This window comes from Silurus meridionalis, chromosome 8, assembly GCF_014805685.1.
Source record: "Silurus meridionalis isolate SWU-2019-XX chromosome 8, ASM1480568v1, whole genome shotgun sequence".
In the NCBI taxonomy this organism is placed as follows: Eukaryota; Metazoa; Chordata; class Actinopteri; order Siluriformes; family Siluridae; genus Silurus; species Silurus meridionalis.
In genome coordinates this window covers 4,577,869-4,590,742 of record NC_060891.1, presented here as the reverse complement: position 1 = coordinate 4,590,742, position 12,874 = coordinate 4,577,869, and the positions used below count along the sequence as shown (strand labels likewise).

General features: G+C 38.0%; 1 protein-coding gene across 1 annotated transcript; it reads left to right on the top strand.

Moving 5' to 3' along the window:
- Positions 1 to 3,512: 3,512 nt before the first annotated feature.
- On the top strand, positions 3,513 to 12,529 carry ctsba (cathepsin Ba). Its single transcript, XM_046855346.1, has 10 exons — positions 3,513 to 3,646; positions 5,338 to 5,461; positions 5,572 to 5,657; positions 6,429 to 6,543; positions 6,679 to 6,794; positions 8,864 to 8,949; positions 9,527 to 9,673; positions 9,767 to 9,883; positions 9,988 to 10,116; positions 11,155 to 12,529. Exons 2-10 carry the CDS (start codon positions 5,339 to 5,341, stop codon positions 11,226 to 11,228), a joined length of 993 nt encoding a protein of 330 aa, XP_046711302.1. The 5' UTR covers positions 3,513 to 3,646; position 5,338; the 3' UTR covers positions 11,229 to 12,529.
- Positions 12,530 to 12,874: the final 345 nt, after the last annotated feature.

The following is a 12,874-nucleotide window of genomic DNA, read 5'->3' as shown; positions in this document are numbered from 1 at the left end:
GTCCAGAGGATGAACATGGTGTATATCAGTAGAAGAATGCTGAGGATGGACCCACCAGGAGGGTGGTCCATCCTCTGCTGCAGCTCCTTTGCAGCTCCTTTTTATGATTATAAAATTATAGTAATAAAAATAATAATTACTAATTAATAATAATAATAATAATAATAATTAATAATAATTGTTAGTCATAATTATTAATTATTAATGATTATTAATTATAGTTATTATTCATTTTTATTTGTATTATCATAATTTTATAATTATATTCAACATTTTTGCAATAAGCTTTCACTTCTGCCTTTCTGCTGTAAAACAATTTTCATTTCTTTTTTTTTTTTTTTTACCACACTTATACTCGTGCTAACAGCTGTCTGCATGTGTGTAGGGTTTTTTGGGGCGTATCTTCATTAAAAAAAATATGATTTCTCAATTACACTCTATGAGTCAATCAACGGACGCATGAAGATCAGTAAACGAACTCATATGATTTCTGTACAGGTTTCTGTTTTTCGCTCATTACGCTAAGCAGTTTTATGCTGCTCTAAATACACTTGACCTGTGATGCCAGTGAAAGATCTCTTCTCTTATGCTGATATTCATCAACCCTGTCCTGAATGTGTTTTGCATTCCTGTTATGAATGGGCTTGTACTTGAAAATATAAGCAAGTTCGGAGTCAGATTAGAATTTTCCCAGCATTCCGAGCGGACTCGGACGGAGACGTGCGCTCTAGACTTTCTAATCCAGTGGAAATGCATGTTTTCTTTGTGACATGAAGACTGCACATGTCATCCATCTTGAAGCTTAGATGTGTAGAGTGACAAAGTACATGATCATGACGTTTTACACGAACCAGACCTGTTCCACTATTACACCTAAAATTGTACATAAAATTATACAAAGGATTATTGAACAAAATATTTTAGCAGCATTTGGCAACTTCATGCCCTTTAGCTTTAGCATTGAAAGCACAATGTGAAGAAAGAAATTCATTCCCCAGAGTTACTGCTATAAATTTAAACTTCTCAAGTAAACATCATGTTTTACATTTGTGTCAAATACATTACAAGGACAAAACTTTGTGAACGCCTGAGCACAAGATTATTACGTGCTTTTTGGACATCACATTCTACATTCAGTCCCCATTTGCTCTTATTATAACCTCCACTCTTCTAAGAAGATGTTCCACTGGATTTTGGAGTGTGCTTGTAGAAGTTTGTGCTCATTCAGCCATAAGAGCATTAGTAAAGTCAAGTACTGATGAAGTGATGTGAGGAGGTCTGGGGTGCAGTCAGTGTTCCAATTCATTACTAAGATATTCCGTAGGTTTGAGGTCAAAGCTCTATAGCAGGCCACTCAAGAGTTTCCACTCCAACCCATTTAAATGTTCATGGAGCTCAATTTGTGCACATGGCCATGCTGGATACGGTTTTGGTTTCTTAGTCCAAGTAAAGGGTAAACATAATGCCAGCACATACAAACACACCCTATACAATTGTGTGGTAACAGTTTTGGGGAAGAATCATATATGCCTGGAGAAGTCAGATGTCCAATACTTTTGTTTATATAGTGTAAATTTGCATTTGGGCTCAAAATATTTTAACTCTCAGCACTTACAATCATCACAGCATGATAAGTAGTAGAAGCAGAAGTTTCAACTTATCAAGCCACACATATTCATCCTTTGTGTACCTCATTTGTTTGCTTTAAAACATTCCGAATGGACGCATAAATGAGATTTTGAGCAGTTTTTTCCCTCCTTCTTTCCTGCTCAATACACATGTTCATACACCACAGCATTTGCATTTGCAAGTCATTCCTATTTACAGAAAAACCAACACGTTTCCTCATTGGAACCCCCCTCCCTTTTTTAAAAAGTTTTTCGCAACATTCCAGTCCTGTTCTTCTTCTTTTTCTTTGTCTTTATGTGTGTTTTAAAACCTACACAACCTGTGCTCACCTGAACACCTACTCATTCATGTCTAATTATCATTATCCAACCAGCTGCACTATACATCAGAAAATGCAGATACGTTGGTTAACTTTCACACGATACAAGATACAACGACTGTAGGTTGGACCAAAAAGTGTGGGCATTGTTTAATTTTTGTCCAGTTCAGGTGCCTTGGATAGTCTCCTCGATAGTCTCTTTTTATCACACCTTAAGTTTTAACACACAAACCAGTCAACTGTATATTATTACTACTTTATTTAACATGTGCAAGAAATGTGAACAATGTGTCATATATACCACCCATAGATTTCACAATTATTATAGTGTTGCATGCAGAGTTTTGTCAAAGAATTTAGTCTTCTTCTTCTTCTTCTTTCGGCTTCTCCCATTAGGGGGCGCCACAGCGGATCATCCGTCTCCACTCCCCCCTTGTCCTCTACATCTGCCTCTGTCACACCAACTACCTAAATCTCTTCCCTCACCACATCCATAAACCTCCTCCTTGGCCTTCCTCTTCCTCCTTCCTGGTGTCTCCATCCTCAGCATTCTTCTACCAATATCTCCATACCAATACAATATCAATACCATCTCAATCACACCTCCCTCACCATGTCTCCAAAACATCCTACATGCGCTGTCCCTCTAATAAACTCATTTCTTATCCTGTCCATCTTTGTCACTCCCAACGAAAACCTCAACATCTTCATCTCTGCTTCACAGCTCCACCTCCTGTCTTTTACTCAATGCCACAGTCTCTAAACTATACAACATCTCAGGTCTCACCACAGTCCTATAAACTTTCCCTTTCACACTCACAGATACTCTTCAATCACAAATCACTCCTGCTATCACTCTTCTCCACCCACTCCACCCTGCCTGCACTCTTTTCTTCACTTCTCTAACACACTCTCCATCACTTTGCACTGTTGACCCCAGGTACCTGAACTCGTCCACCTTCTCCACTTCTTCTCCCTGCAACCACACCACTCCACTGCCCTCCCTCTCATTCACACACATGTACTCTGTCTTACTCCTACTGACTTTCATTCCCCTTCTCTCCAGGGCGTTCCTCCGCCTCAAGAAGATAAAATGGCATGCAAAAGAACGAGACAAAGTTCAGAACCCAGGCTTGTGATGCCACAAAATGAGACTTTGTTCAGCAAGTAAAGCCATGTCTAATGTTCTAAGAAGAACCGGAAAACACTGTATTAGTTACTCTCTTCAACAAACTATGTAACACCCACTTTCTTATTTTCCTTTTTTTTTTAGCCACCAAACATCATGTCTAAAAATCAATTCTTTTTCAACATAATTTGACACAATGGTGAGTGAAGTTCAACATACTGATGGTCAAGAGCATTTATAATTTTTATGAATTTGGCACAAAATTAAATACCAATGATTTAACAAACAAACAATATAGGATATGGAAGTAAAACACGTTTTCATGCTTAGTGTTTTTTTTTATTTTATTTTATGGAGAATTTGTAAGCTTTTATCTAATCGGAAAATACCCCCCTACACACACACACTTGTTTCGTTTCCCAACGTGTCTTGTCAGATGACTAGTCACATGATTTCGCAAACACACACACACACACACACACACACACACACACATATATGGGGGGGATGTGGTGTTTATAAAAGTCGCACAAACAGGTCATACGCCGCATACGGAACATCTCCTCCAGGTAAGACGCTTCAAAGGTTGAGCACTTGTTACGTCATAATATCACCTGGATTATGTTAATTTGTTACGTGTTTAGAGGTTCCGATTCCGAAAAATCTTTAAGGATTAGTCGGTTTTCGCACTGTGCACGTCATAGGAAGTTTTTATGACGCTTTTTAGTGTTTAATATCTTTCTCGGGTTTGGGATTTAAACGGAAATAACGTCGTGTTGTTCTTTTGCCCTTGACTATTTTTTTAATTTCGTTTCTGGGTTGTCACGTGGTTCGTAGATTTGGGTGCGGCAGTACAATGCTGACTCATAAAATAACTCCAAACTTGTATAAAAGGGTAACATCTAGTACATATCTAAAGTGTGGTAAATTGTCTCGTGTGTGTGTGTCCCACCCTAGACGTCTGTTTTTATAAGATTGTGTTGATAAAGCAAGATTACTGATGTCATGGGGTTGTCTTGGGGTTGCCAGGTTCAGGATAACTCCCCACAAAATTAAGTTTGACAATCTAATGCTTTACGTTAATTGTGATGGAAATGCACTTTTTGTTGTGCAAAAGGAGTCACGTGATATCATTCAAGATCAGTGTTGCATTTACACAGCAATTAAGACCTGATTGAATGCAGCTGTAATTGAGTGTCACGGGGCCATTGAGATCATTGATCAAGGTTGCCAGGTTTAATCAGCCCATAAGATCGCTGACTGATTTGAGGACACAATGATTAAAGCGAAACCAACAATAAACCTGGACTGAAGGATCATTGCTTCTCTGGGAAGATGCTTGTGATCTGTTCTGTGATCTTAGAAATCACCCCGAATTCTTCCACCTGCATGTTTCTCAGCCCTGATCGATTGAGGATGTGAAAGTGGTGTCCATTGTGTAATGTGTCACATGAAGGTTTAAAGAAATGATGACTCAACACTTACCGTCTTCGTCTGGACTGCAGCCCAAATGCATTTGCCAGAACATGCCTTCTGCCTGGTCTTGGTGATCGGCAGGAACGATTATAATAACAAAAGGATAAGCTTCCAGCTTTCGTATTCTGAGGAAGCATTAAATTAAAACTGTAGTTGACGAATCATTGCTTAGTCATTTCGTCCTGTTATACACTCATTATGATTCCTATTCCTAAATGTTCTATCTATCTACTGTCTATTCTTTGGGTTCTAAGGCATCGTAGTAAGGCCCAGAGCACATGTCTGCATGACTGCAACCTCAGTGAAACCCTTGATTGTGTAGCCTCAAGTCCCAATCATGTCTGAAGTGCATTTACTGGTTAGGTACATTCCATAAACTGTTATCTTCACACATTAAATCTAGGGATGTGCATCTCCGTAACTGAGGCCGATGTGATTCGCATCTCGATGCATGGCCTACGATACGATACACTAAAGATGCGTATGAAGCAAGTACCGATGTGAAACGATTTCAACACAATGCGACAGATAGTTCGCTTTTATTTCTTTCGTTGACTGACAGCAAGTTATACCTTTAATTACATGCCTGTGTAGTGCAGAAAAAAGATTAAATAAAACCAGATGTTTTATTTATAAAAAAAAAACCCAGATAAAAACGATGCACCATGATACAAATGCTAACTTGTATCCGATGCACCCTTTTTTAATTTATTTTTTATTTTTTAATAAATCTATGTATCTTATACCTAGTTAAATCTAAACTTCAGATGGATTTTTGTTTTAGAATGAAGTGCCTAATTTTCCTGTGCCTTGCCTCGGCCCTGGCCATGTCCTGGGCGCGTCCACATCTGCGGGCGCTCTCTCACGAGATGGTCAACTACATCAACAAAGTCAACAGTACATGGAAAGTAAGTGAATGTATTGTCTTATTAAAAATATAGGTAGTACAGCTATATATATAATATATTAGAATGTGATGTTTTAAGAAGGTTTATGAAAACATTTTTTTTCTTTGTAGGCTGGTCATAATTTTGGCAACGTTGATTACAGTTATGTGAAGCAGTTGTGTGGAACAATGCTGAAGGGACCGAAACTTCCAGTCATGTGAGTTTGTTTTTATTTATTTATTTGTTTATATGCATTTTAGGAGTTTCTTCCCTTTTTTTTTGGTCACATTGACGTTTCCAAACGTCTTTGCATCGTCGGCATAACTCTGCAAAAAAAAACCTGCTGGCTGTATAGAATAATCTGTGGATCAGCTCGAAGCAGCTGATCTTCATGAGTGTAAAAGAGAATGTCATGCAAGTGAAAGAGGAAACGTTTTTTTTTTCGTTATGCGACCCTTGTGATGAATTGTTCACTTCATTAAAGGAGGAAATGCACTGTGGTTAAAAATTTTTTTGGTCACATAGGACTATACCATTGAAATGATTTAGAGGTCTTGCTTCCTCTTTTCAAAGAATGCAAAGAACTTTAAAAAAAAAAAAAAAAAAAATTGTTTGGGGGGTTAAATTTGCTTCTTATGTTCATGAAAGTTAGAAAGCTTTGTGTACAGTGGAACCTTTTGTACACTTAAAAAACAAAACGCATTTTCTTTTAATATAAATGTCTCCAGAATCAACCCCCCCCATGTGAATGAGGCTTTATTTACACTAAAAAAGCACATACTCCAGTTTTGCTGGATATCATAATACTTTGGACTGTAGACTTCCTCTTCCACTATCTATATCCAATGCTGGAGTCAACTGAAACAAAATGACACCGATTTGTTTGCAGTAGGAGTCAATTACAGATGATTATGGATGCTGAAAAGGATAATTAGTAAATGATGCATGCTATTAAAGGTTATGTGGCTCCTTTTTGGTGTCTATGTAGGGTTCAGTATGCTGGAGACATCACGCTTCCAAAGAATTTCGATCCCCGAGAGCAGTGGCCCAACTGTCCGACTTTGAAAGAAATCCGAGACCAGGGCTCATGTGGGTCATGCTGGGTAGGTGGTTTTATTTATTTTATAAAGGCGAACTCAGTGTTTGCTTAAAATATTTTGGCTTTTCTATTATTAAATGTACTAGAGATTTGGATTTATTCATGACTGACTGTAGCGTATGCATTGTCTAACTCGCAGGCTTTCGGGGCAGCTGAAGCCATTTCGGACAGAATTTGCATCCACAGTAACGGAAAAATGAGCGTCGAGATCTCCTCTGAGGACCTGCTGACCTGCTGCTCTGAATGTGGGATGGGGTGAGTGAGTGAGCAAACCTGTAGAGTATATCTACAAAACTTCACTAGGGGTCAAAGTACCATGCTGGATTTATCGCTGTGTCCAATGGTTCCCATTATGTACGTCCTGTAGCTTGGGAAGACATAGGAGTTTCCTTCATGAGGTGGGTGTGGGTGTGGGTGTGTGTGTGTGTGTGTGTGTGTGTGTGTGGAGGGGGTGGAATATAGCTCGGACAATGAAATTTGATGTATTCTTGAATCGTTTTACTGGAATTTGCGTAGCACCATGGAAGTAGAAACCGTAGTCAAAGTGAGCGATGTCAAACTTGCTTCTTTTGGGAACACTTTGGCAACCGAACAGCAATCGTATCAGGAGTTTCCAATCAAAACAGTTTATTTTGGGGGAGGGGTTTGACCTTTGTGGCTAAACAAGAACTTTGACTACAATCAACATTTTCCTCTAATTGTCTGATGTGACTGATTCTTTTAACATAGTATTCAAGAACAATCAATTTATTTGTATATTGTCGCCTAATGAGGCAAACAAACAACCTTTCATTCATCTTTATCGTAGACACTATACAAATCAAAATAAAATAAATATTAGTGCATTCAATTTTTCTCTCAGATTGCTGGTGGACCTGGTTTTCACTGGGTTGAGGGGGAATTCCATCTTGGCTTGAAAGAGTTCCTATTTAGAGAACTGCATGTACATGTGATCTAAAAATAGTTTGCCACCTACTGCAATGTCTAATGGAGGGATGAAATTAGAGGATAAAAACAGGGTGAAGGAGAGCATACAGATTTCCACAATGCCACAGAAACGATCAGTGTTCAGTTCTCCGTACAAATCGTATATTATTAAAAATAATGCATTTTTAATGCATTTGGGCTGAAATCATTTTGTTCAGTTATCAGTATAACTGGGGTCAAAGCTGGAACTATGCGTGTGGAAACACTACTCCAGAATTAGCCTCATTTGTTGACTGGAATACCATGTCCGTTTGGAACCGAAAGTTCTGTTACAGAATTACATAATACAATTTTACTGCATACGTCTCGGATATCTTCTGTGCATTCTTTCAGATCATGGCAGTATTTCTTTCACTATCCATGCTTCTAAGATCGTATTACAAAATGTAAAACTTGGAAAGTTCTTTTTTTTTTTTTTCCTCTCTTTTGAACTCCAATGGGATGTTAACGACTGCGTTAATGGTTCTACAGGTTCGTGTGTAGATCTTTTAAAGATTAAAGTATCAGGTACGGTTTAAAATGTTCTCCAGCTTATCTTTTTCATTTTGCACGTGAATCCGTGGTGATTGAGGAACTTTACGGAAACTCGAGATGAAAGAACGCACGTGTACACGCAGCTGTTTTCAAAGCTGAACTGACCACAGAAAGCTGGGGTGATATCAGTTTGAAGGTGATATCATGTATGTATAGAAAAGTAACAGTATTGAGAACATTGCTGGAAAAAAACCCTCATCTGGTCTAAAATAAGTGGATTAAAGTGTTTGCTGTATAAACAGAATTTAAATCTAGTTTATTTCTATAGCGCTTTTTACAGCAAAAATAGTTTTCCAAGCAGCTTTACAGAATGTAAGAATTATAGAACCGGACTCAAACGGGAACCCCAGCCGCACTATGGGTGATGCAAAGAGTGTGATTTCATAAAGCATTAAAACACCAGAAAGTGAGAAATATCATGGGCACTTTTATACAGTCAGTTTGGAGTTGAACTCAAATTAGTTTAACATCTGAGATCATATCGATTAAACACCAACTCCTCCATGCCAGAGCCAATAAATGGTCAATGGTGGAAAAATGGCATATGAACCAGGAGCTACTGAGCAACTCATAAAATAGCTCAACATTTGCGATCATTATAAATCCAACACCAGCTTCTCCATGCCAGAACCTTTAAACACTCAGAGGTCCTGTGTCCAAAGATATGATCCACTTCAGATATGATGATACACAGGAACCTGGTTCCTGTATACCTATCGATTATTATACTGTATCGCAGAGCTGTAAAGGTGCTCGAGACCCTCTTCCTAAACATCGTGGCTTTTGCTCAATTCCCGTTTCAGATGTAATGGAGGTTACCCGTCTGCTGCCTGGGAATTCTGGACCAGTGAAGGTCTTGTGACCGGTGGACTCTACGACTCTCATATCGGTACGTGTTCGGGATGATGAGATTCAAAGTTAACTATGTAATGCACTGATTCAAAGTGTGAATGGGTTAAAGTTGGCATTGGCATTGGCAAAAATTATTTATATATAATTATTAGTAAATGTGCCTAAACTTTGTATTATTTAGGAAGAGACCAATCATTTGTGACCGGTATTTGTTTGCTATGTGAATATGACTCTTCACAAAACTACGCAGACCTAAGAGTCCTAAGAGTCCCATAGAATAGAGATTGACATGGCAGAGGTAGAGCTGCACTTCTTGGCGACAGAACAAGAAAAGATCGTAAATTTATTTGCTTGACCAAAGCAATAAAAGTGCAATATCTGTACCATATCGAATTGCAGAGCGTCATATTTTTTCCATTGACTCGCATTGTGTTGAATTGAATTGAATCTCACTGCATTGTAACGGGGCGATTCGTATCTCATCTGTAGCTGCTCCATATGTATCTTGATTGTATAATGTCGTTGGCTATGCATCGAGATATGAATCGCATCAACACTTTTCCACATGCTTCAGGTTTTAGTGGCGTTTTGTGTTTGTGTTTTTTTTTTTCCAGGTTGCCGACCGTACACCATCGAGCCCTGTGAGCACCACACAAACGGCTCTCGGCCTCCTTGTACGGGCGAGGGCGGAGACACTCCGAGCTGCGACCAAAAATGTGAACCCGGCTACGGTATCTCCTACGTTCAGGACAAGCACTACGGTATGAGCTGTTGTCTTTGAGAATTTCACATTACTTTGCGAATATCAAAGCAAAAAAATATATATATAAATTTTTTTTTTTTTATGGTTCTAGGAAAAGAAGCCTATCAAGTTTCTTCTGATGAGAAACAGATCATGGCAGAACTCTACAAGAACGGCCCTGTGGAAGGAGCCTTCAGCGTGTTCGAGGACTTCCTCTCGTACAAGTCTGGTAAGGCGTGAAATCTTATCGATCCCAGAAGTTTCGATTTCACTTGTTTGTAAAGTAGGAACCTCCACTTTATGGTGTTCTTTCGGTCCTGTTCCAAATTCTAGGTGTCTATAAGCACATTACTGGTGCTGAAGTAGGAGGACATGCCATTAAGATCCTTGGCTGGGGAGAGGAAAACGGAACCCCTTACTGGCTGGCTGCTAACTCGTGGAACACCGATTGGGGTGATAACGGTAAAAAACATGGATAAACAATGATTTGTGAAGCTTGGTTGAGATTTCATGTTCAAAGTTTAAAGCAGGCTCTAAGAAAGATTACTTTTGTCCCAACCCCTGATATGAAAGATGACCCATATCTTGCCCTCTGGTATTAAAGTTGATCTGCGTCTTGGCCCTGGTATACGAATGACTGTTATAGTTGCTTGTGTGTCTAAAGGCATTCTGACCCAGATATTCCTTCTCTCGTATCTGGATGTGCACCTGTAAATCTTTAACCTTCTTTGGGGACTTGCAGGAGGATTCCTTTGGCATTTATTTGTAACATGCAGAACCACACACAGTGCAATGTGCTGAAATGCTTTTTGTGGTATGAATTGGAAGAAAAAAAATTATAAAACAAAGTTGTAGATAAAAAAAAGATTGAATAGAAAATGATAGAAGTATATAATTAATAATTGCAGGGAGAAAATTCAATGTACAATAAGAAATGAAAGTGTGTATGTTTATGTATGTACATGTAGCAGCATTGCATTTTACTTTTTATTTAAAATTTGATTTGCTTGTCAGTAAAACCTGACATGACTATTAAGCCATTTAGTGATTAACTCAGAACTAGCTGAACAAAAATAAAGCAATAAACAAAAGTACAGATTGTTCCCGGGTTACGATATTTCGATTTCAGCTTTTCCAATCTGTGTATTATACTGTATAATCTATACAAATTATATATTTTATACTGTTGCCTTTTTAACGAATATATTACAGTATATTACCGCATACTGATCACCATTCTTTGACACCTGGGTGGGCTGAAATGTCATGACTTTCTAGTTATGATGGGGGTCATCCGAAAGCATCTCCATCGAAAGTTTAAAAAAAAATGTTTATATCTTTATCGTCACCGTAAGATATAAAAATCGTAAGACGAAGTCTGGGATCGTAACTCTGGGACCATCTGTACTTTGGGGTTATTATGGTTCATCTACTTCTATATTGACCGAAACATAACCCGTAAATAAGTGATCAATTAAATTGCTTTTATTACTGTTTCAGGGTATTTCAAGATCCTGAGAGGTGAGGACCACTGTGGCATTGAGTCCGGCATTGTGGCCGGTATCCCAAAGTAGCTCCTACGCAACTGGACAAGAAGTTAAAAATATGGAGTTATTAATTTTTTTTTTCCTTTTTTATTGGTGCATTTTAGCAGTTAAAGATTTTTTTTTTTTTTTTTTTAAATACATTTTAGATATATAGCTTACAGATTTAAGCCCCCCCGTTTTAGATTAAGAAATGGGCATTGTTTTGATTTTACAAAAAATGTTTTTAATCAGTGATTTTGTGGATCTGTTTAATAAAATAATGTTTTTTCTTGAACAAATTGACCTGCTAGGTTTATAAATCCAGTTTGTTTTATGTGTGAAAGAATCGGTGTAACATGAATTCCTGTAAAAATCCAAACTGTCTGTTCAACGTTCAGCCGAGTAAAGCGACTGAAGAGAACGAAAGAGATCGCGCTATTCTGAAGGTCACGTCTGGGCCACGTACTCCTGAATATACAGGCTTGTTCTTCATGGACGATGGCTACAATTTCTTGGTTGACTTTCTGCAATTTCACAGTAGTCAGGAGATTAGTGAATTGTCTATGCTTTATTTTTAAAGAAGAAACTGTTCTTTTAGCTATTTTGGCTTTGTAGGCCTTGTCAAATGTCGGTCTTCTTTCTATGAAAACTTGCTGAAGTGTCTGTTCCAAACCAATCAGAAGGCTTGACACTAGAAGGACTTTCCCCTACAATTCATACTCCATTATCCAGAAGGGTGTTTAAGAAGTCAGACCCTGGTAACGGATATGAATGCGTGGTTCAGTCTGGATCTTCAGCCCAAAGGTTGTTCAGTGGGGTTCAGGTCAGGGCTCTGTATTCTAGACTATTGCTGAACAAGTCAGGTATTCACACAAATCTGGTTATATAGTGTGCGTCATGAAGCGTCGCTTCTTTCATGTTCTGTTGGATGATAGTAGATGGATCAATATCTAAGTTGTATATTACGTCAGGAAATCCATGACTGCAACAATTCTGTGGGGAAAAATGACCTAAACAAGTACCAATGCATTGGTAATACAATTACAATCTGGTACAATCCAAAAATAGAATGATTTCCCTAAATTTGAGGATTTCAAATATAACTATTTTAAATTAAACATCTGAACTGTAATCTTTTTGACAACTTACGATGGCTTAAAAACTCGGAAATTCTGGAAATGTCAAATCAAATTCATTGTTTTTGTGTATTTCAACTACAAAAAAAGCTTCCATTTAATAAACCATTGATCACTGCATGCAACTATACATGAATATACAATACACAATGCTGTTTGCATGTATTTTGCTCATATGGATGCGACTATGAACAATAAAGTGAACTTTGGTAATCGGTGAAATGTTCAATTTGTTCTGTAGTTAATGATCTTGATCCATTGCCATAATACATGGCTGGCGTCTATACATTGGCAACTTGCATTACTCTTTAGGCAAGAACAGGTCAAATTTTAGCTACATATTGTTCAATATACATGGGAAACTCGATTTATGAGCGTAATTCGTTCCGGAAACGTGCTCGCAAACCAATTTACTGGTCTATCGATACGAGTTTTCCCGTAAGAAAAATGTAAATTCAGGGATATCTATGTGGCAACTTCACTATACATGCATCAGCAAGTTGTAATAGTAAAAATATTGAAAGTACTTGATCAAATCAGTGACTGTAGATTATAATG